This window comes from Moschus berezovskii, chromosome 16, assembly GCF_049115385.1.
Source record: "Moschus berezovskii isolate FMDL1 chromosome 16, NW_MosBer_1.0, whole genome shotgun sequence".
NCBI classification, from domain to species: domain Eukaryota; kingdom Metazoa; phylum Chordata; class Mammalia; order Artiodactyla; family Moschidae; genus Moschus; species Moschus berezovskii.
This window is the reverse complement of record NC_142475.1, coordinates 48,470,895-48,495,503: the sequence shown is the minus strand read 5'-3', so window position 1 is coordinate 48,495,503 and position 24,609 is coordinate 48,470,895. Positions and strand designations below refer to the sequence as shown.

Below are 24,609 nucleotides of genomic sequence, written 5' to 3'. Positions count from 1 at the left end.
GAAATGAGCAGATACTACCTTTTAGAGAAGCCAGCCTGCCCCATGGAATCTCTACAAGGCTCTGAACCCAAATCCAACAGCAGCCAAAAGTGACCACAAAGCTGAAAACAATAGGACTCATTGGATATCTGAGGGAAAGAAATTGAATCAGTGGGCCTTTCCATTCTCATAGCCACATACCTTCATCTCAAATTCAGAGTTCTGTCATTTAATGTTGCGGATACTTAACAAATTTAATTTCAGTCCAAGTTTTCATCTCTCTGTGACCAACTTTTGTTTGGAAGTTTTGAGGATATTTTTCATTCAAGGTGTTTTGAAATTTCACGAGGAATGCTCTTCCCTCCAATTTTGTCTTGAGAATGTCACATTCTCAGAGAGACTTTCCCTCTGTGTCCAATCCAAGGAGCTCACTCCCCCCTCATCCTTTATCATATCACCTCTCTTTAGTTTCCTCTTAGCACTTGCCACTATCTGAAATCATCTTTTTTACTTGCTTTACTGTTGTCTTTTTTTTTTCTCTAAAGTATTAGCTCCTTGAGAACAGTTACTATAGTTGTCTACATAACATTTACAGCCTCATTCGACAACAGGGCTTCCCTGGTGGCTCAGCTGTTAAAGAATCTGCCTACAGTGCTAGAGTCCTAGGTTCAATCCATGGGTTGGGAAGATCCCCTTGAGAAGGAAATGGCTACCCACTCCACTATTCTGGCCTGGAGAATTTCATGGATGTATAGTCCATGGAGTCACAGAGTTGGACATGACTGAGTGACTTTCACTAAAAAAAAAAAAAAGAAAAAAAAGCATCTGCAACAGTGTTTGTTGTATGAATGAGTGGTGGATGGATGCATGGATGCATGAATGTCTTGGCCTAGGGCTTTGTTCATTCATTGTATTAGATACTTTTGCAACTCTTCTAATCTAACACGTATGGTGGTACAGTGGATAAGAATCCACCCGCCAAGGCAGGGGACATGGGTTCAATCCTTGGTCTGGGAAGATTCACATGCCAAGGGCAATTAAAGCCCATGAGCAGCAAGTACTGAGTCTACACGCCATAGAGCCTGTGGTCTGCAACAAAAGAAGCCACCACAATGAGAAGCCTCTGAACCTCAACGAAGAGTAGTCCCTGCTCACTGCAACTAAAGAAAGCCCATTTGCAGCAAAAAAGACCCAGCACAACTCAAAAATAAGTAAATAAATAAAAACCCTAGATGACCAAACAATGGTTTCAAAGTTCTCAGAAAAACAAACATTTAACCTATAATTCTGTACCCACTCTAACTACCATTTAAATGTGAAAGAATAATGAAGACATTTTAATAAACTTACGGATTGAGAAAGCTTTTCTTACCATGAACCCTTCCCTAGGAAGTTATCCAAGGACTTTTTTCTGGCAGAAAGAAGAGTTAACAAATAAATAACTACATAGACAGCTACCGATGGGTACAACTGAGATCTGTGAAAGGAAGCTCGCGGAAATAAGTTATGCAAAAGAGCATTCAATCCAAGTGAAATAAGATTATGGAGAGTTTCTGGAAAAAGAAGGATTTAATAAACCAGAAAGTATAATTGAGAACTTATATATACGGGCAAGATAAAGGTCCTTAGTAGGAGAAAGAACAGGCCTTTGGAACTCAAAGACAAACAACACAAGAAATTCATGGTCCAAATATGATACAGTTTTAAGCATGTTCCCTTTCGCGATCTACTGAGCAGGTAACTACTTCTTCCTCCATCCCTCAATTTTCTGGGGCAAATGAACCAATCTCTGTACTTAAGAGCACCATATGAAGGAGCCCTTTGGTAAGATGCTAGGATCACTATAGAGGAATTCGACAAAATTCATTTGCAAAATGAACAGTAGGTCCCGGGCCCCTTCCAGTCTCCACCTCATCCCCCAGCTCTAGAATGCCAGCAGCTGGGCTTACAACCCTGAACCCACCACAACACAGCCCCAGCCAAGAGATAGGAGCATCCTTCTCTTGAGGAGTTGAAGCACCTCAGAAGTAAGACTTCAGGTTCTGACAGCAAACACCACAGTGAAAATGCCAGCTGTCTCCCTGCAGGCACCCTATGGTGAGATCCACCAAATGACAAGCCCTACCTTCAGACACAGAACCCTACTTCTCAGCCTTTTAAATTCACACTTTTTAATACTGAGAGGAAGCTCAGGCTGACTTGAAATTTGAGGGAAACTTTCAATAGAAGGGACACAGCAAAATAGAAAGCATGCATTCAGAGGATACAGATAATTCAGGAAGGAAAAGAAACTCTAAATAATGTTGCAGAAATAAGAGAAGCTATCCCATCCATGAAGCAAGAAGAGTAGGAGCAGGGAACAATCAAAAATCAAGAGAGAACTTTGGAAACTAAAAACCACAACAGCTTTAAAAAAGAATTCAGCAGAAGGCTGGGAAAATAAAGTTGAAGAAATCTTTCCCAAAAAATAGGACCAAAATTAGATATAAAATAGGTTGTAAAGACTAAGAAAATGAGAGAATCAGTGAAGGAGCAATAAGAGAAAAGAAAAAAAAAAAACTGTGGGGGAGAAAATATCAATACTGAATTTTTTTTTAAAGTTAAAAATGGAAATGAAAAACATGATCTCTCTAAGTTCATCAAGTGCTTAGAGGGAAAAAAAAAGACCCACCCCAAAGTGTATCATGGTGAAATTTGGGAATACTGGAAATAAACAGAAACTTCCAGGAAGGAAAAGTAAGACACATACAAAGGACTGGGGAAAAGGAAAGACAGAATTCCCACAACAGCATTAGAATCTAGACAACAATGGAATGAAAACTTTAAATTTTTTAGTGAAAGTGATTTATCCAATACAAAATCCTTTACCTAGCCAATTTGGTAATAAAATGTAATTTTTAGAAAAAGGCTATTTTATGAAAAATCTCAAAAAATGTAACCACCTTTACAGGCTTCCTATAGCCACTGGAAGATGTGCTCTAATAAAATGAGGGAGTAAGACAAAAGAGAGACCTTCACAGATCCCAGAAAACCGAGGATCAGTACAGAGACAGGAATCTAGGATTCCCAGGTGATAGTGGGGCAGCAGTCCCAGAGAAATCCCATACAGATGACTCCAAGGGGTGGGGGAACGTATTCCTGAGTTCATCAGATGGGCAAAAAGTAATATTGAGATTTCTTGAGTCCTCAGAGGACATGGGAAGCTAGATTCAAATTCAAAGAAAACAAAGGAAATGAAAATAAAGTGATGATTTAATTCCAGGAAAATCACTGCTGTACAAAAGAGGAAATCTAATCATGATACAGTGCACATGAACCTCAGCTGCTAACAATACTGTCATAATCATACCATGAAAATATCAAAAAGGAATTTGAGAGCAACTTGGGAAGAAAATGCTAAACTTCTCATTTACCAAGACAGGAAGTCAAAAATAATGTCTCAATTTGGTTAATTTATACAGTATGCTTTAAAAATACAGAGGTAAATACCAGAAGAGATAGCTAAAAAGAAATTTTAAATTATCATCCCTGGGAAGCGGGGTTAGTCAGAAGACTGATGGGTTTTTCTTACTAATTTTTAAAATTCTATTTATGTTTGCCAATTGTAGTAAAAATAATTTGATGGAAATTATTCTCAATGTATTAGTGATGACTAATAACAATAGCTAACTTAATCTCTGAGCACTTATTCTGTGCCAGAAGACCTGAGAGCTTTACACATGTTTCTTGTATAATCCTTGCCTGTGATCATTAAGTCAATAGACCAAATGTTTGGGTCCCTGAAAAACACATGTGTTGAAAATTAATGCTCCAAGTTGATGGTATTTGGAGTTGAGGCCTTTGGGAGGTGACTCAGTCATGAGGGTGGGGCTCTTATGAGTGGAATTAGTGCCCTTATAAAAAGGACCCTAGGGAGAAGCCTCACCCCCCTCCACCATGTGAGGACACAGCAAAAGACAGCCATTTATGATCCAAGAAGCAGGCCCTCACAACACACTGAATCTACAAGCACCTTGATCTTAGACTTCCCAGCTCTGGAACTGTGAGAAATAAGTTCTTGTTTCTAAGTCACCTAATCTATGGTGTTCACTTACTGCAACCTGAACAGATGTGTAAATCATACCTCAGTTTTGCCATCTGTAAAATCAGGATGATAATAGTATCTACCTAATTAGTGCCACTGGAGAGGATGGATGAGTTAATATATATAAAGCATTCAGAAGAATGCTTGACAGGCAATAGTGTTAGTATAAGGGTTAGCTATGCATTGAACATCATCAACATGATTATTGGCACAGAAAGATCTCCAACCTATATTGTTACATTAAAAAAAAAAATAAGCCCAGAAAAGTATGTATAGGATGCTACTTTTGGGATATAAATCAGGGAACACTGAAAAGACATATTCACAGTTTCTTGAATAAGGAATATCGAATAATATTCCCAATATTGAAATGATACACAAGAAATGAATTAAAGTGGTTCCCTGGTTTGTCTTTGGGGAGAAGTGGGATGGAGGACTTGAGGTACATTGTATTTTCATTGAACTTTGTTTGGAAATTATGTGAATGTATTACCTATTCAAATCTTTCAATCAGAGAAAAAGAACAGTTTTCATTAAGCCAACAAGCCTTTCTTCCTGATGGACTGTGATCCAAATGCAATGGGAGATACTCCCAGGGTCCAAACAGACACACGTAACTGAGAGACCACGGTCTCTGCCCATCGAGGGTGCAGTGCCACCAGGACAGAGACAGAGACCCCGTGAACCCGCGCAAAGGAGGGGCACAGGGCGGACCCGGGATCCAAACAGCGCTGGGTTTTGCAATTAAATCACAACCAGGATGAGAGGAGACGGCTCTTCTAAGACACTTACCCTGTCGTGTAGGGGATGTTTATGCCCCCTAGATTGATACTTTCACATCCAACAATAAACAGGGTTGAAAAGCACAGTAAAGACACACCACTGCAGATCATTGCTAGTTTCGCGGATTCTCTTGCACCAAGCTTCAATTTTTTTATAATGTAGCCTCCCAGGACAATGCCAACACCAGCACTAGGGACAATGATGACGCCTGGAGACAAGAGGGGAAGGACAGAATCAATTTGAAGTAATGAACACAAGTTTGTTTTCTAAGTATTCTGTCTGTTTCTACTTATTTATTAGAGCTAAGGCAAAGAATTTTTTAAACTACTGTAATCAATAAATCTTCAACGTTTTTGATTTTATAGTACAGTTTACTTTCAACAAAGAATTCATATCTAGAATGTGCAAAACTTAACAAAGACATAAAAAGAAAGACAAGCAAGTGAGCAAAACTTAAATGGCTCTTCACTAAGAAGGAAATTATGCTGACCAATTAAGATATAAAGATGTTCATCCTCTTTCTCAGAGGGAAATACAAATTAAAGCCACAATGAAAGAATATGCCACGTTAACCATATTGGTAAAAATTGAAAAGTCTGAAAATACCATATATAGGCAAAAGATACAGAGCAATGGGCATTCTCTACATGGCTAGTGGGATACAAATTGTGACAGATACTTTGCAAGACAGTTTGGCATTATCTGGTAGAGTTGAAGATACACACACCCTGTGACAGGCAAGTCCATTCCTAGATCTATACCCTGAAGAAACTCATGCACACAGGGACCAAAAGAAGTTTACAAGATATCTAAGCATCACAGTAGCTCCAAACTGGAAATAAGCCAAACGTCCATTAATAAACACGTTGCATGGAGTAAATCCATGTACTGAAATGCTGCTTTACAACAATAAAAATTAAGACAGATAAATACATACCATTGCAATGAAGGAAGTAAAACACAACAAAAAACACAGCCTACCTGTATTTGTATAAAAAGTTCAAAAACAGGTAAAACTAAATGTTGGTTTAGAAATGAATATACAGGAAGCACAACTATGAAGAAAAGTCAGGAAGTAAAAACTGCCATAAAAGCCAAGACGGTAGGGGGATGGATGGGATCCAGAATGGATACAGGAGCTCCTGGAGAACTGAAGATGTTCCTTCCCATGACCTGGGTAGTCGTTGCACAAGGGTTCATTTTATGATCATTCATTATCTCTAAGGACTTTTTTTGAAGGACAGTCAATTCACAACATGATAATTTCAAGGGTCAAGTGAAGTCGCTCAGTCATATCCAACTCTTTGTGACCCCATGGACTGTAGCCTGCCAGGCTCCTCTGTCCATGGGATTTTCCAGGCAAGAATACTGGAGTGGGTTGCCATTTCCTTCTCCAGGGCATCTTCCCAACCCAGGGATCGAACCCAGGTCTCCCACATTGTAGGCAGATGCTTTTACCGTCTGAGCCACCAGGGAAGTCCATAATTTCAAGGGTAGAGCAATGTAATTCAGTTATATGTGTATACAGAGATGGAGAAGGAAATGGCAACCCACTCCGGTATGCTTGCCTGAAAAATCCCTTGGAAGGAGGAACCTGGTAGGCTACAGTCCATGGAGAGATATAGATATATAGATTCTTTTTCATATTCTTTTCCATCATGGTTTATTACAGGATTTTTAATATGGTTCCCCCTATGGAATCAGTGTCAGACTTTATTTTTTGGGGCTCCAAAATCACTGCAGATGCTGATTGTAGCCAGGAAATTAAAAGACGCTTACTCCTTGGAAGGAAACTTATGACCAACCTAGATAGCATATTAAAAAGCAGAGACATTACTTTGCCAACAAGGTCCGTCTAGTCAAGGCTATGGTTTTTCCCATGGTCATGTATGGATGTGAGAGTTGGACTGTGAAGAAAGCTGATTGCCGAAGAATTGATGCTTTGGAACTGTGGTGCTGGAGAAGACTCTTGAGGACTAGTCCCTTGGACTGCAAGGAGATCCAACCAGTCCATTCTAGAGGAGATCAATCCTGGGTGTTCATTGGAAGGACTGATGCTAAAGCTGAAACTGCAATACTTTGGCCACCTCATGCGACGAGTTGACTCACTGGAAAAGACTCATGCTGGGAGGGATTGGGGGCAGGAGAAGGGGATGACAGAGAATGAGATGGCTAGATGGCATCATCGACTCAATGGACATGGGTTTGAGTGAACTCCTGGAGTTGGTGATGGACAGGGAGGCCTGGCGTGCTGTGATTCATGGGGTCGCAGAGAGTCGGACATGACTGAGCGACTGAACTGAACTGAACTGATGCTGTACGGTAGGACCTTGTTGTTTATCTACTTTATATATACTAGTGTATATATGTTAATCCAAACTTCCTAATCTATCTCTCTCCGACACTTTACCCTTTGATAGCCATAAATTTGTTTGCTGTGTCTGTGAGTCTATTTCTGTTTTGTACATAAGCTCATTTGTATCATATTTTATTTTTGGCCATGCCAGGCAGCATGCAGGAACTTACTTCCCAGATCAGGGAGTGAACTCATGCTCCCTGCAGTGGAAGGACAAAACCCTCATCACTGGACCACCAGGGAATTCCCTGTATCATATTTTAGACTCCACATATAAATTATTTAAGGTTTGATTAAAGAACTTCTGTGTCCCTTAGATTTCACAGTTTAAAAACAAAACTAAAAAATTAGTTATATTGTTTGCCCCATGAAACTTACAATCTAAAAAAGAAACAAAGCAAATTAAAGTATGATAGCCTGGCAACCCACTCCGGTATTCTTGCCTGGAGAATCCCATGGAGAGAGAGCCTGGCAGGCTACAGTCCACAGGACTGCAAAGAGTTGGACACAACTGAAGTGACTGAGGGCAAGCAGGCACAAGATAATTATACCAAGGGCAGGAAAAAGCACCTGAGTCTTCCCTGGGAGAAATCAGGGAGGACTTCACAGAAGTGGCAGTATTTGAGCTGACACCCAGCTGATGAGACAGAATCTGCCCCATATGCCAGCACAGAGAGAATATGCAAAGGAAATATGTGCAAAGGGGCATAAGATAGCAGAATTGAGGATTCAGAGTTCAAGTTATGGTACTGTGGAATGCAAGCTACTGGGGTGAGGCGGGGCGTGGGCAAGAGACCAAGCCCACATGGGTAAGGCCATGCGAGACCATGAAGGATAATGGAGAGGAGCTCAGGGTGTATCTCTAGGCAACAGGAAGCCACCGAGGAATTCTGAGCCAGGGTTAGGGAGGATAGGAGGTGTGTGCAACAAAGATCACTGCTGCTGGAAAGATGCAGTCAACATCAGACACTCGGTCAGGAGCAAACTGCTAAGGTCCACGTTAGCCATGGTCAGGACCCACACTAACAATCATAAGCTGCAGAGGGAACGGGCACACACAGAAGGTGGCAAGGATCCAGAATACAAGGAGAAAAGGTGTGGAGGAGCGCAGTTCAGAAGCCCCATGGTAGACATGCCAAGTGTGATGGGCCCAGGAACAAGCAGGGAGAAACGCCTCACACAGTGGTCCCTGTGCTGAGAGCCCAGGAAGAGCCAACCCGGGGCATTCAGAACTGGTGGCAGAATTCATGGCATTTATGGGATGTTCCAAACAGAGCACCTTCCTCTGTTCTACTGACTGAATAAAGTCGAAAGAGCAGAGAAAGACGAAGCCTGAAAGATCTCAGTAAGAGCAATTATAAGGGTGCTGTGAAGGCAGAAGCCAGGCTGCAATGGGTTAAACCTTCAGTCGTGAGGATTTAGAGACTGGAATTCAAATTCTCTGTAGAATTCAGACTCTAAAGGGAAAGGGGGCATGGGTTTAAAGTTAGAGTGGGGCCCTGAATATTCATTGCAAGGACTGATGCTGAAGCTGAAGTTCCAATACTTTGGTCACCTGATGCGAACAGCCAACTCATTGGAAAAGACACTGATGCTGAGAAAAATTGAAGGCAGGAGGAGAAGAGGGCGACAGAGGATGAGATGGTTGGATGGCATCAACGACTCGATGGACCTGAGTTTGAGCAAACTTCGGGAGATGGCGAAGGCCAGGGAAGTCTGGTGTGCTGCTAGTCCATGGGGTCACAAAGAGTAACTGAACAAGGCAGAGCTGGGGCTTGGGGAATTTCACTTATTTGTTTACACATGCAGGGGACTTAAGCATAGTTATACGTTCACAAAGATATTAAAAAGAAATGGCAGATTGAACAGGGAAGGAATAGGTTATCTAATGCCAAGGCAAGATCTGTGAGAAGGAGAATACAGAATTAAAAGCACAAATGATCAGATTAGCCCTGGGGAGAGAGAGACCCCCTGCAACTGAGCTGGGAATCAGATCTGGGAGGGGTGAGGGTGGGCGATACATCCGTGGGTGGGTGATAGCTCCTCAAAAGGCAGTTTTTCTGGTGCTGTTGTTATTTTGGAAACATCATACAACACATGTTGTAATAAAACAACATACAGAAATATAAAGGACTGAAACCCCACAGCTTACATTCTGGCATAATTCACTCCATCTTTTTTTCGATGTTATTTTCCCTCTCAAGAATTGATAACAGGACTTCCCTGGTGGCTAAGACTCTGCACTCCCAGTGCAGGGGGCTCAGGTTCAATCCCTGGTCAGGGAACTGGATCCCAAATGTGGCAACTAAGACCTGGTGCAGCCAAATAAATAAATACTAAAAAAAACATTTTTTTAAATAAAAAGAATTGATAACATGTGTAGATTCTTTATGATGTTGTTGTTCAGTTCCTCAGTCATGCCCGATCTCTGAGATCCCATGGACTGCAGCATGCCAGGCTTCCCTGTCCTTCACCATCTCCAGGAGTCTGCTCAAACTCAGGTCCATTGAATCGGTGATGCCATCCAACCATCTCGTCCTCTGTTGTCCCCTTCTCCTCCTGCCTTCAGTCTTTCCCAGCATCATCAGGGTTTTTTTCAATAAGTCGGCTATATAGATTCTTTATATATATATATACACACACAGTGTCAGACTTTATTTTTTTGGGCTCCAAAATCACTGTGGATGCTGATTGCAGCCATGAAATTAAAAGACGCTTACTCCTTGGAAGGAAAGTTATGACCAACCTAGACAGCATATTAAAAAGCAGAGACATTACTTTGCCAACAAAGGTCTGTCTAGTCAAAGCTATGGTTTTTCCAGTGATCATGTATGGATGTGAGAGTTGGACTGTGAAGAAGGCTGATCGTGGAAGAATGGATGCTTTTGAACTGTGGTGCTGGAGAAGACTCTTGAGAGTCCCTTGGACTGCAAGGAGATCCAACCAGTCCATTCCAAAGGAGATCAATCCTGGGTGTTCATTGGAAGGACTGATGCTAAAGCTGAAACTCCAATACTTTGGCCACCTCATGCGACGAGTTGACTCACTGGAAAAGACTCTGATGCTGGGAAGGATTGGGGGTGGGAGGAGAAGGGGATGAGAGAATGAAATGGCTGGATGGCATCACCGACTCGATGGACATGAGTTTGAGTGAATTCCTGGAGTTGGTGATGGACAGGGAGGCCTGGCGTGCTGTGATTCATGGGGTCACAAAGAGTCGGACACGACTGAGCGACTGAACTGAACTGAACTGATACACATATATATGTATATGTATGTGTGTATATATATATATAGTTTTGGTTTGGGAAGAGCTATGGAGAACTTTAAATATAGCCAAAGGTTGGACTAACCACTGTGGGAAAGAGAGCGCCAACTAAGAATATGTACTTGGCTTTGCAAGTGGAGAATACTGTGGGTCCAGGTGATACTCGATTTCAGAAGTCTGCAGCTGCATTGATGTTCATGCTTTGATGGCTTGCTCCTGTATGGTCAACAGCCCTTGTGAAAGGCGGGTGAGGGTGGGTATTAATAAATTAATCTAAAGTCTGAGCTTTGCATTGGTTGGCAGGAAAACAAAAATTGTGTTCATCTTGTAATTCTCACCACAGTCTTGACTTTATAAAACTAGTAATGGCTGTTTTACAGATAAGGAAGTGACTGCCCAACAGTACACACACAGGGGAAGAAGAGACAGATGGAAACCGAGGTTTCTGCCTCCCAGCCCAGCCCATCCTCCACAGCACTACAGCTGCTGCTCAGAACCAGCGGTACCTGGAATCTTTTAAGTAACCTGACTAGAGCTCTGAGTTGCTTAGCAAACTTTCCTCCTTATTAAAGAACAGTAAAAATTACATCTACATGAATAAAAAGCTTTACCTTTAGAGTGCATCTGTCCATTAATAAAATTACTATTTTAGTTGAGCAATGTTTGTCTTTATAGATACCATGCTAGACTCCAGGATAGCATCAAAACAAATCCCCACACTAACAGCTGAGTCATAATTTAAAGTGAAAGTCACTCAGTCGTATACAACTCTTTGTGACCCCATGGACTATATAGTCCATGGAATTCTCTAGGCCAGAATACTGGAGTGGGTAGCCTTTCCCTTCTCCAGGGGATCTTCCCAACCCAGGGATTGAACCCAGGTCTCCTGCGTTGCAGGCAGATTCTTTACCAACTGAGCTGCATAATTTAAAAGCAGTATAATTTGTTTGCCTGTGCATTCTAATTAGTATTCAGGGGTGTTTTTTAGTAATCAGTTCTTTAAAACAGAAACTTTGTCATTAGCCAGTATGAGGTCTCATCAAACACAGAGAAGATCTATTAAAATTTCCTTCTAATGTCCCCATTCTCCAAATCTCACCGAACTACAAAAATGGAAAGATTCTGACCATGCATTCGAGCAAATGTGAACAACGCTCAGAACTCCAGCTTGACTATATGTTTTGGTGTTGGCATTTTAGGCAAATGGAATAAGTAGGGACAATTTCATGCTGTGTGAGGGCTTGAGTAGAGCATGGAGGGAACAATAGAGCCTTCTCAGGGACCCTTCTCCAAGCCCCTGGCTCCCTGCAACCCAGCTTTAGTGGTTTGGGGTAAGCCTGTGGGATGCATGAAGCAGAGGGGCTGAGAGTCAGCCTCTCCATCCACCACCTTGCTGCCACCTAAGCCTCCCCAACTTCACCACTGCCTTTGAAAGGGGAGAGGGAAATGAGTACAGAAGATGGACTCTCCGGGAAGAAGCGGCCCTCCTGCCACTAGCCCTGAGCTCAAATTCTCCTCACTGGCTGGTGCTCTCCTGACCTTCCCTGTGTCCACAGACCCAAGTGCCCTTCCTTCTGCCTCCCACCTCTGAGCCTCTGCTTCTGATCCAGCCCCTCCTCCAGCCACTGCCAGACAGTTCTGTCACCCTCGAATTTCTGCTCCTCGCGCCCTCTAGGGGTCAAGATGCAGGGAGGGCGGGGCTACAGGGTTGGGGAAAGGCATCAGCGGATGGGTCGAGGGAGGACAGAGCAGCAGGGAATGATGGGAAAGCTTGGACCAAGCCAGGGGCCCAGCCCAAGGCACAGGTGCGAGAGGGTGGAGGTCAATGCAATTCCAAGTATCAGAGACAATTCCAGGTAAGAATGTGGGCCATGAAGATCCAAGTTCAAATCTCAGTTCTGCCACCTACAAGCTGTCTGCCCTTAGGCAAGTTTCTGAATATTCAGGACCTTGGATTTTCCTTGTCTGGAAAATGTGGGTAAGAATAGTTTCCTCCTGGTAGGTTGTTAGGATTACCATAGAAAGTGCTTGAAACAGTGTCTGATCCATAGTGTACACCCAATAAATGTCAGCAATTGACACAATTACATCATTATTGCTGTTGTTGTTGTTTAGTCACTAAGTTGTGTCCAACTCTTTGCGACCCCATGGACTGTAGCCGACCAGGCGCCTCTGTTCATGGGGATTCTCAGGCAAGAATACTAAAGTAGGTTGCCATATCCTTCTCCTGGAGATCTTCCCAACCTAGAAATCGAACCCCAGGCTCCTGCTGCATCTCCTTCATTGCAGGTGGGTCCTTTACCTTAGAGCCACCAGAGAAGCTACATCATTATTATTATCTGCCTACTATTAATGAATTTAACATTTGCACTAATAAACATATTGGAATTATAACCGGGCAAATTTCCATATGCTACTTAATCTATAGGACTGAATTTAAACTTGTAACTCATAATGGTCTAACATAAACCTGTGTGTTCTTTTATATATAAACCTTTGCTTGCTATTTAGCTACTCTGTTCCCTTAAACACATAAACCTCTGTTAGCTTTTGAGCTACTGTGTGTATATGTGTGTGTACTCAGTCATGTCCTCTTTGTGTCTCCCGCATGGGCAGGCAAATTCTTCACCACTAGCACCACCTGCAAAGCCACTGTGTGTCTATGTGCATGTATGTATGTGTGTGTGTGTGCTGACTCACTTCACTCATGTCTGACTCTTCGTGACCCTATGGACTGTGGCCCTCCAGGCTCTTCTAACCATGGGATCCTCCAGGCAAGAATACTGGAGTAGGTAGCCATGCCCTCCTCCCGGAGATCTTCCTCATCCAAGGATCAAACCTGAGTCTCTCACATCTCCTGCTTTGGGAGGAGGGTTCTTTACCACTAGTGCCACCTGGGAAGCCCTACTGTGTATATAGATCTGAATCTAAAGATCTAACCACTGCAAAGTAGTGACCAGAGGACCCTGCTTGGTTCATACAAGGTCTGCACACATCCTACTGCTTTCCAGTAGGAAATCTTTTAGCCACTTATTTATCCAAGCAGATTGATATGTTAATTATCCTACTGCCTTTCTCTTATTTCCAGCATGATACCATAACAGTCAATTTTGAAGTCTTTACTCTGGATCACAATACTGCTTGCCCTTAAAAAGTGTGCCTGGATGGAGTCAAAAGGTCTTTATGAAAATGATATTCAGGGAATTACCAAATATTAAAGCTACTGATGGATTTTTCCTCTTCACTCCAATTTTTGTCACCATGTAGACATTATCTGTATTGCAAATACACACATAAAATATGTTTAAGCTTATGCATCATTTGGAACAAGAAAATCTTGAATTAGAAGAGGGGAGGGCAAAATCAGATGACCCACTTACAGTATCTAGGAAAATGGTACAAATGAACCTATTTATAGGACAGGAAAGGAGACGCAGACATAGAGAACAGACACATGGACATGGTGGGAAAGAGAGGGCAGGACAAACTGGGAAGTACCATTGACTATACGTAAAGTAGACAGCTAGTGGGAAGCTGCCGTGTAGCACAGGGAGCTCAGCCCAGTGCTCTGTGATGACTGAGGGGTGGGATGGCGGGGAGGTAGGAGGGAGGCTCAAGAAGGAGGGATACACGTATAACTGATTCACTTTGTTGTGCAGCAGAAGTAACAACACTGTAAAGCAGTTATATTTCAAACTAAAAAAAAATTTTAAGAATGCTTTAGGTTCAGGGAACTGCAATCGTGCTGCTATTGCTATTGTGAAAAATCATAATTTGCTTTCACAGGGCCCAGTGTTCACCCTCAAGGTAAGACCTGCCAGCATCTATTGGGTTTATTTCTCTCTTTTCTGCTAGACTGAAAGGTTCCTGTACATGGCAGGGACTCTATCTTTGTTATCTTCATAACTTTCTAGCAATTTCCAAGGCCTGGAAAATGCACAGGTGAACAATTTGGTAATTTCGAATTTATTATGTAAAGTCTTCAAATGACACTCATTTTTGTTTTCAATGATTCCTTGAAATAGGCCACATCTTGTTTTACAAACAGGAAATCTCAGATTTCATTTGGGAGCTAAAATAACTTGCTAAAATCAGTTTAAAGCTGGCAGGCACAAAATATCTAGACTGAGAAAATCTCACTGTTAACAAAATTCTGAGTTGGGCGTTTTTAGCAAAAGTTTAACTGCCAAATCACCACAGGTGACAAAGTGTGGACTGTCGGTAGTCCTCTAGCCTCTTCTATGGTGAGATCACGAGGGTGCAGGCTGTCCCACAGAAGTGAATTGTTAGTACAGACAGAGCCTCAGAATGTGCATGTTCCACATTAAAAGTTCTCTTTAAGTTGAAAAGTGTGTGGCTTGCAAACCTAAGACTATGAATCATGACAAAATAGCAGCATGAGCCATTACGGTTTCCAGGTTTTGCTGTTGTCTTTGGGGAAGTGGCGGGGAGGGGAGCAGAGGAGAAAGTGGGGTGAGATCTAGAAAAGAAGGAAGTACAAGTCACTCTCATTCACTCTTTCTCGTTCCCTCTTTCACTTCTCTTTCTGCACATGCACGCCACACACACAGGCACACACGTACTGACGTTGGCCATGCGCCGGATACGGTGGTAACTACTCTTTGGATAGAATTTCATCTAATTCTCAAAACCGTGTGGATTTTGAGTTGCTCTGAAAGCAGAATGTATCCGACAATCAACAGTATCTCTGCCTTGTGTCATGGGCGTGTCTGTTCAGTCATGTCTGACTCTTTGCAACCCCAGGGACTGTAGCCCACCAGGCTCCTCTGTCCAAGGCATTTTCCAGGCAAGAATACTGGAGTGAGTTGCCCTTTCCTGTTTCAGGGGATCCTCCTGACCCAGGGATCAAACCCACATCTCTTGCATCTTCTGCTTTGGCAGGTGGGTTCTTTACCAGCTGAGCCACAGGGGAAGTCTCACCTTGTGAGTCATAGTCTAATTATTAATAGAAGCATTTGTCTTTCATAGCAACTCAAAATCATGGAGCATCTTACAATGAATGGCATCTTAGGTTGGAAGGAACATAGTAGATTCTTCCCACATTGCAGGCAAGGAAGCATCCAGTGAGTGTAAAATTTTTTTTACCCCAACAGGGTAAAAAAATTCATATTTACTTAACTTTTCCAAAGACTGTGTTTCTAATCTTATGATACAAAATAAATGTTTTCCTATCAACCAAGCCTAATTATTTTACCCCTTTTTAAGCTTCCACTTTCCCTTGCAAATACTTTCTTATAGGAAATAAATACCAATTATTGTCAGAGGGGAGAAGATGATGAGAATAATTTTCAAGCTCAACCCTTGAAGCTAGCAAATTTTAAATGGTCAGAGACTAGACTACATAGTAATATACATTTCCGAAAACTACACATAAACCCACAAAGTATCACAAAAACACAAAATAACTTTTGCTTTTGTATATTTCAATATCATCCTTGTGAAAAAATTCTCAGAAATTCCTTCACAGGACCCCCCTGGTGGCCCAGTTTTTTAACCAAAACCTGCCTGCCAATGCAGGGGACATAGGTTCAATCCCTGCTACAGGAAGACCCCACGTGCCATGGGGCAGCTAAGCCCATGCACCACAACTACTAAGTCCACACTCTAGAGCCTCAGAATCGAAACTACTGAAGCCCAAACACCTAGAGCCTGTGCTCTGCAACAAGAGAACCCACTGCAATGCAAGAAGCCTGCACACCACACATAGAAAATAGCCCCCGCTTGCCGTAACTAGAGAAAGTCTTTGTGCAGCAATAAGGACCCAGTGCAGCCATTAATTAATTGAAAAGAAATCCTTTCACAAACTATGAACAAGGTTGCATCATTAGAATTCATCAGAAATGCCTTTTTTTTAAATAATTCGGTGGCTGTTTTAAGACAGAAACCAAACTATTTCTTTCAGTCCATACTATTTCGTAGCATAACATCAAGTCACATTGTAAAGGGTGTTCGACTGGATTAGGAGGATCAGCCCACATGTGATGACATGAACAGCATGTGCCAATGAAAGCTACTGGCTCCTGGAGAGGAAGGATATAGGAGTTCTTGTAGGAATTCTCCTGAAGAAGGTAACATGGCAGGGCAGCAAGCCTCAAACAGGGTTGCTGCAGACAGCCCATCTCCATTCCAACCGCCAAAAACAGAGCTCTCCGGCCACAGTTTCCTCTGTCAAGGACCCGTGATGGCCACAGTGGGGCTCAAAGGGGACCATCTGCAGCTCACCAACCGAGAATGCTCTGAAATTTCGCGTGGCCCTGCTGAAATGATTAATACAGGCTTACCAAGGAATGACACACCTCTGAAAACTTAGCCCCCACCACGTCAGCATGGAGATAGCAAACCAAGCTCATACTGAGCCTCCACCGGGGATAAATGGATCTCTTTCAACCATAATCACACTCTCTTCAACTCTGCCAACTCAGGGAAATACCATAAAGCTGGAGAGAAATACGAGAACCCCAATCTCGGGGATCCAAGGTCTTGGGAGCACTAAAGGAAAGGTAATAAATAGGAACATTCAATAGAAGAAACAAGCCCACTTTTCATTTCAGGTTTCTGCAAAGCTCTGGCTGAAATAATACATAAAATCAAATGCCACGCTGAGTTGTGAAAGGGATTCAAAAATCAAATCAAATACATATTTCATCCTGTATGGCTTAAAAAGCTAAGAGAGTTTTCTGCATCGAGGCAATAAAAGCAGAGGGCAAAAATAACTTGATGGAATGCAAAACATCAGAGGGCTTACTTCCGTTTTTCACTGGCAAGCTTCAGGTGAAATGGCAAAAGTGTTAAGCAAGTTATTGCAAAACAAGGGTGTACATTCTGTAAGGGTACTTTCACAGGAGACTAGGATCTTATGAACTTTTTCAGTGATCAAAAGAAGCCTCAAAGGAAGACCTCGGTATTAGGTTACTAGACTTAGTTTCCGTTTAGAGAAGCAAAGCCTACAGATGTGGGCCGGTGCCAAATGCAAATCCCTCTCTGGAGGCCCTGTGCGTGAGGTTCATTTTTCTGTCAGCAGTTTTCAGCGTCTCCCCTGTTCATTGTTGTCCAAGTCCAGAAGCTCTTCAGCCTTCCCGTCAAGAGAGTTGATGGTTATTATGCCCACAAATTGCTGAGCCACAAAACCTGGCAAAGATATCCTACCCCTGGGAGAAGTAAACGGATTTTTCAAACTCTTTTTATCCAAAATATTTTTGAGACAAACTTCTACACACCTAACTATATTTGGTAGAATGCTTTTGCCACACAACGGCCAAGTGAAAATCTAGCTCATTAAAAACCACATTAATTCTGCAAATGAATGAGCAGTACCAGTTTTGTTTAGTTGCTAAGTCGTGTCTGGCTCTTTTGCGACACTATGGACTGGAGCCCACCAGGCTCCCCTGTCCATGGAATTTTCCAGGCAATAATACTGGAGGGGGTTGCCATTTCCTTCTCCAGGGGATCTTCCTGACCCAGGGAAGGAACCCACATCTCCTGCATTGACAGGCAGATTCTTTACCACTGACCCACCAGGGAAGCCAAAAGAGGACTAAAGAGGCCATTTAATAAAGATCATCAACTCAGTAATTTAAATGCTCTGCTTTTTATTCTTTCTGTTATATTGACAGCTTCATTGAGCTATAATTCACATACCATACAACTCACCTAGTTAAATAAGTGTACCATTCAATGTTCTTTAATATATTCACAGAGATATGCAACCACAATCATTTTTAGAACATGCTCGTGACCCCAGAAAGAAACCATGAACCCATCAGCCATCATGCTCATTCCCTCCCTAGACAACCTCCCTTCCTCAGCCCTGCTGCTGCTGCTGCTGCTAAGTCGCTTCAGTCATGTCCGACTCTGTGCAACCCCTAGACAACCACTAATCTATGTTCAGTCTCTATAAATTTGCCTGTTCTAGACCTTTCATGTAAATGGAGTCATAAAATACACCTGGCTGGCTTCTACCACTTAGCATGATGCTTACAAGATTTGTGCATGCTGTAGGAAGTGTCAGTACTTTATTCTTATTTATGGCCAAATAATAATCCTTTGTACTAAGAAACTGCATTTGATTTATCCATTCATCAGTTGATGGACATTTGAAGTTATTTCTATTTTTGGATACTATGCATAATGTTGCTATGAACATTCATGTACAAGTTTTTATGTGGACATATGTTTTCATTTCTCTTAGACATGTGCCCAGAGATGAAATTTCTGGATCGCATAGTAATTCAATGCTTGAGGAAGTGCCAAACTGCTTCCCTAAACAGCTGCATCATTTGACTTTCCCACTGCCAGTGTGTGAGTTTCCAACTGCTCCACATCTTCACCAGCATTTATTTCCACAAATAATATTTGATTACAGACATTCAGATGGGTACAAGTGGTATCTCACTGCGATTTTGATTTGTATTTCCCTGATAACTAGTAAGATTGAGCATCTGTTCATGTGGCCATTTGTACATCTTTGGAGAAATATCAATTCAGATCCTTTGTCCATTTTTAATTGCCTTATTTTTCTTTTTATCACTGAATTTTAAGAATTCTATATAAGGGCTTCCCTGGTAGCTCAGCTGGTAAAGAATCCACCTGGAATGCAGGGGACCCCGGTTAGATTCCTGGGTTGCAAAGATCCCCTGGAGAAGGGATAGGCTACCCACTCTAGTATTCATGGGTTTCCCTGGTGGCTCAGATGGTAAAGAGTCCGCCTGCAATGGGGGAGACCTGAGTTCAATCTCTGGGTTGAGAGGATCCCCCGGAGGAGGGCACATGGCAACTCACTTCATTATTCTTGCCTGGAGAATCCCCACGGACAGAGGACCTGGGTGGACTACAGTCCGTGGGGTCGCAAAGAGTCGGACACAACTGACTAAGCACACAGACATATGAGGGATACAAGTACCTTATCAGATATATGTTTTGCAGATCTTCTCCCATCCTGTGGGTTGTTTTTTAACTTTTTTGGTGGTGTTTTTGACATAGAAAAGTTTTTAAGTTTGAGAAAATCTGGAAATTCCTTGGTGGTCCAGTAGTTAGAACTCTGTGCTTTCACAGCTGAGTGCCTAGTTCAATCCCTAGTAAAGGAACTAATATCATGCAAGCCACAGGGCATGGCCAAAATTTTCTTTTAATTCAATAAAATTCAATTTTGGTTGCATTATCTAGTTCAAAATCACAAAGACATAAACTTTACAAATAAATACTAAAAATGTAATAACCGCCACACAAGGAGCTAACATACTGCCTCAGTGCGGCATTGGCTGTTGTTCAGTCGCTCAGTCGTGTCTGACTCTTTGTGACCCCAGGGACTGCCACACTCCAGGCTCCTCTGTCCATTACTATCTCCCGGAGTTTGCTCAGATTCACGTCCATTGAGTCAGTGAAGCCATCCAACCATCTGCTTTTGCTTAAATTTTATAATCAAGAAGTCTAGGTGCTCTGACTTTGTTCTTTGTCAAGATTGTTTTGGCTATTCTAGGTCACTTGCATTTCGAAACGAATTTTAGGATCACCTTGTCAGTTTTTTCAAAGAAGCCCCCTGGAATTTTGATGAGGATTGTGTTGAATTTATTGGGGGAGTATGGCCATCTTAATAACATTGCATTCTAATTCATGAACATGAGATGTTTTTCTATTTATGTCTTCTTTAATTTTTATGGATATTTTGTGGATTTCAGAATATAAGAATATTTTGTGGGTTTCAGAACACAAGTTCTGCACCTCTTTTTGTTAAATCTAATGAAATCAAATATTTCATTCTTTCCTGCTAGTATAAATGCAACTGTTTCCTTAATTTCATTTTAATTTACTGCTAGTGTATAGAAATACAATTGATGTTTGCATACAGACATGCCTTGTTTTATTGCACTTTGCAGGCATTGCACTTTTGATAAATTGAAGGTTTGTGGCAACCATGAGTCAAGTAAATTTATCAGCACCATTTTTCAACAGTATGTGCTCACTTTGTGTCTCTCTGCATCACATTTTGATAATTCTCCCAACATTTCAAACCCTCTACCAGCAAAAAGATTATGACTTGCTGAAGACTCAGATGAAGGTCAGCATTTTTAGCAATAATAATTAAGGGATGTATATTATTTTTAGATGTAATCCTATTTCAAGTCTCCTGAATGAAGGCAGATTCTCTACCATCTGAACCACCAGTGAAGTCCTTAATAGACTCCAGTACAGTGTAAACAGAGGCTTCCCTGGTGGCTCAGACAATAAAGAATTGCCTGCAAAGCTGGAGGACCTGGATTTGATCCCTGGGTTGGGAAGATCCTTTAGAAAAAGGAATGGCAACCCACTCTATTATTCTTGCCTGGAGAATTCCATGGGTAGAGGAGCCTGGTGGGCTGGACTCCATGGGGTTGGAAAGAGTCAGACACGAGTGAGCAACTAACTTTCACTTTCTTTCACACTGTAAATACAGTTTTTATATGCACTGAGAAACCAAAAAAACTTTGCATGGCTTGCTTTATTGCAATATTTGCTTAACTGCAGAACCTAACCCACAATATTTCTGAAGTATTTCTGTATTAGTCTTGTATCTTGCAACCTCACTAAACTCATTTACTAGTTCTAACAATTTTTAGTGCACTCTAAGATCTTTTCTATACAAGACTGGCTAATCTGTGAATAAAGATAGTTCGACATCTTTCTTTCAAATCTGAATACCTTTAATTTCATTTTCTTACCCAACTTTTCTGGCTAGAATCCCCAGAGCAGTGATGAATAGAAGTGCCAAGAGCAGACGTCCTGGTCTTGTTCCTGATCTTAACAGGAAAGCATGCAGACTTTCGCTACTAAGTATAATGTTAGCTGTGGATTTTTTGTAGATGCCCTTTACTGTATTGTTTTTAAACCTCCAATCATTTCAATAATGGTTGAGTTAAAATTCACTTTTGTGTTATTTATGTTTGGTATAACCCTCAGAAAACTCATAAAAACATAATTTTAAAAACATATATTTAATTTAACAGAAAACATTTACTGAGTATATACTATGTCTTGGCTCTGTTCTAGATTCTGAAGATACACAGTGAATAAGCTGACAAAAAACCCTGCCTGCATTGAGCCGATAATCTACCGTGAGGAAAAGAGACAATAAACAATACACCAATAACAAAGGAAACTGTACTGAGTGTTGAAACATGAAACGCACCACAGAGAAAAGTGTCCAGCCTAACAAGGAAAATGAGGAGTCCTGAGAGAGGAGCTGCATTTTTAAATGGGGTATACTGGGCAAGGTCTCATTGACAAGGGGCCATTTGAGCAAAAACCTAGAGGAAAGGAAGTGCAGCATGCAGAGAATAAATGATCACCCAATTACACACTGTTTTCATCTACCCATCAAAATAAGCTTGCGAAGATAATAAAAGATCAGAACATTTTATACCTAGAAGAAAACTCAAAAATTAATCAAAACTCAAAAATTAACTAACTTGTTTGCTGAATGAGATAGCTTAAGCCAGAAAATATAAGAACTCTGGGCAAAGTAGGGACAGTTGAGATGGAAATTGTAACCAGTATGCTACATACAGCTCTTTTAACCTAAAGTGCTGCTTTGTTTCAAATGACATGCATATTTCCACAGGTAATGAAATCCACAAAATAAGTTTAATGAGTGAAAACATAACCTAGTAATCTAATGATCGTCTATCTTTGGAGGACATCAAACCTACTGTTAATGAGAATTTAGGCTTCAGAGATCCATTAATGGACTTCCCTAGTGGTTCAGTGGCTCAGAGGTTAAAGTGTCTGCCTGCAATGCGGGAGACCTGGGTTCGATCCCTGGGTTGGGAAGATCTCCTAGAGAAGGAAATGGCAACCCACTCCAGTATTCTTCCCTGGAGAATCCCATGGACGGAGGAGCCTGGCGGGCTACAGTCCACGGGGTCGCAAGGAGTCGGACACGACTGAGCGACTTCACTCACTCATTAACAGTGGATAAAACTCTGCCTGCCAAAGCAGGGCACATGGATTTGATCCCTGGTCCGTGAAGATTTTACATGCCTCAGGGCAACTAAGTCTGCACGCCACAACTACTGAGCCCATGCTCTTCAGAGCCTGTGCTCCACCAAAAGAAGCCACCGCGATAAGAAAGAAGCCTGGGCACTGCAACTAGAGAAAAGCCACGAGGAGCAGTGAAGACCTGGCGCAACCAAAAGTAGAAAAATAAAATAAAATATGCAGTTCCATTTTTAAAAGCCCATTAATAAATCAATTTTATAAAAACAGCCATTGAGTAGAAGCAACAGAGAAGAAATAGATGACATGGTTCTTATGTACCTTCCTATTTCAATGACAAGCGCCACCAACCAATGAGTCTCAATCTATCAGCAAAACACGAGTCTCTTTCCCTCCTTGTTCAGACCTTATCTACTCTTGATTATGAATAATAAAATCACACATTTTAAAACAGAGCTTCTCTTTGGAAGGCAACGATAGATCTCAAAAGCTAAAAGAATAAAAAAATGCAATAAATATTCTAAATTTCACCCCAAATGATACAAGTGAACCAGCAAAGGAAAAATACAGTGTAGCAACAATCAGTGCAATGTACCTTCCAACTAACAGCCAGGGGTGCTCCACCAGGTCAAAGGTAGCCCTGGATCTTTTCACATTTTTCTTTCCACCAAAATGAAGGATACGCACCGCATATGGGTTTCCCAGGTAGCGCGGTGATAAAGAATCTGCCTGCCAATGCAGGAGCCACGGGAGATTCACGTTTGATTTCTGGGTAGGGAAGATGCCATGGAGAAGGAACTGGCAACCCACTCCAGTATTCTTGCCTGGGAAATCCCATGGACAGAGGAGCCTGACAGGCTACAGTCCATGGGGTTGCAGAGTTGGACACAACTGAGCGACTGAGCACACACAGGCACACACAAAGCACACACGAAATGAAGTCGTTCTTTACTCAAAACTGGAGAGGAGTAGCTGACATCTTAGACAACTGGGTGGAAACTGAACGCAACCATTAAAAATGGAGAAGTGGAGAGAATTTTAAAAAGAAGGCAATTTAACAGGTGCAACTCAAGTTTCAACCTGTTAGAGCAGACAAGAACATTGTGTTTTAGTATTAATATTTACTAGCATGTGTTTTAGAGCTTACTAACATTTTCAAAATTATTCCCATATAATATGAAATAATTATTTGGGTTTTTTGTTTGTTATCATAGAACCACAGAATTGGAAGTTGCAGCAGAGATTGCTATATACCTCCTAATGATGACCCTTCGTTCTTAAAGGTTCTGACCCTAAGATGGGCTGGGAGCATGTACCATAAGGTAAAATTCTCCACTGGGCAGATATTTTACATGACATGAACACAAAGTTTCTATTGACACCTTGTTCCAAGATTCTTGGGAATCTGATCTAAAAACAAAGACTTATCTACTATTAGCTATCTGCACTAGAATTGCACCTGATGCTTCTACAATACTTGCTGCTGCTGCTGTTGCTGCTAAGTCACTTCAGTCATGTCCAACTCTGTGCGACCCCACAGACAACACCCCACCAGCCTCCCCCGTCCCTGGGATTCTCCAGGCAAGAACACTGGAGTGGGTTGCCATTTCCTTCTCCAATGCAGGAAAGTGAAAAGTGAAAGTGAATTTGCTCAGTCGTGTCTGACTCTTAGCGACCCCATGGACTGCAACCTACCAGGCTCCTCTGTCCATGGGATTTTCCAGGCAAGAGTACTGGAGTGGGTTGCTATTGCCCTCTCCACTACAATACTTGAGGCAACTGTAAAGTTGCTTCCTTAATTATTTTAAGCATACTACCTTAAAAATCTTCAATTATTGTGTAGAATGCTTTGCCCAGTGAAGTTAATGCCAATGACTTCAAAAAAAGTTAAGTACAAATTGACAGTTTGCTGATATATATACCCATTGATTACATGAATAACTATCTCTAAGAACAAGATTGAAAAAAGAACAATAACAAAACATTTGCAATGTTACAAAAACAGATGTTCTACTAGAAAATTTTATCAAAGGATATGGACATTTACACAGCTGCTCCATAACCAAACGAGTCCACCAAATTCAACTGCATTTCCAAAAGGGTTTGGTATATCCATAGAATATATTTCAAGAAAATTTAGGAAAGATGGAA

The 24,609-nt window shown here is 41.7% G+C and overlaps 1 protein-coding gene across 2 annotated transcripts in view; it reads right to left on the bottom strand.

Annotated features, from left to right (window-relative positions):
• SLCO5A1 (solute carrier organic anion transporter family member 5A1) overlaps window positions 1-24,609 on the bottom strand; it is a 155,465-nt gene that overhangs the window by 30,101 nt on the left and 100,755 nt on the right. For both annotated transcript variants that reach the window (XM_055431684.2, XM_055431682.2), the window contains one exon: window positions 4,856-5,054. In XM_055431684.2, the coding sequence (XP_055287659.2) occupies window positions 4,856-5,054 (199 nt within the window). The remainder of the gene's footprint in view (window positions 1-4,855; window positions 5,055-24,609) is intronic.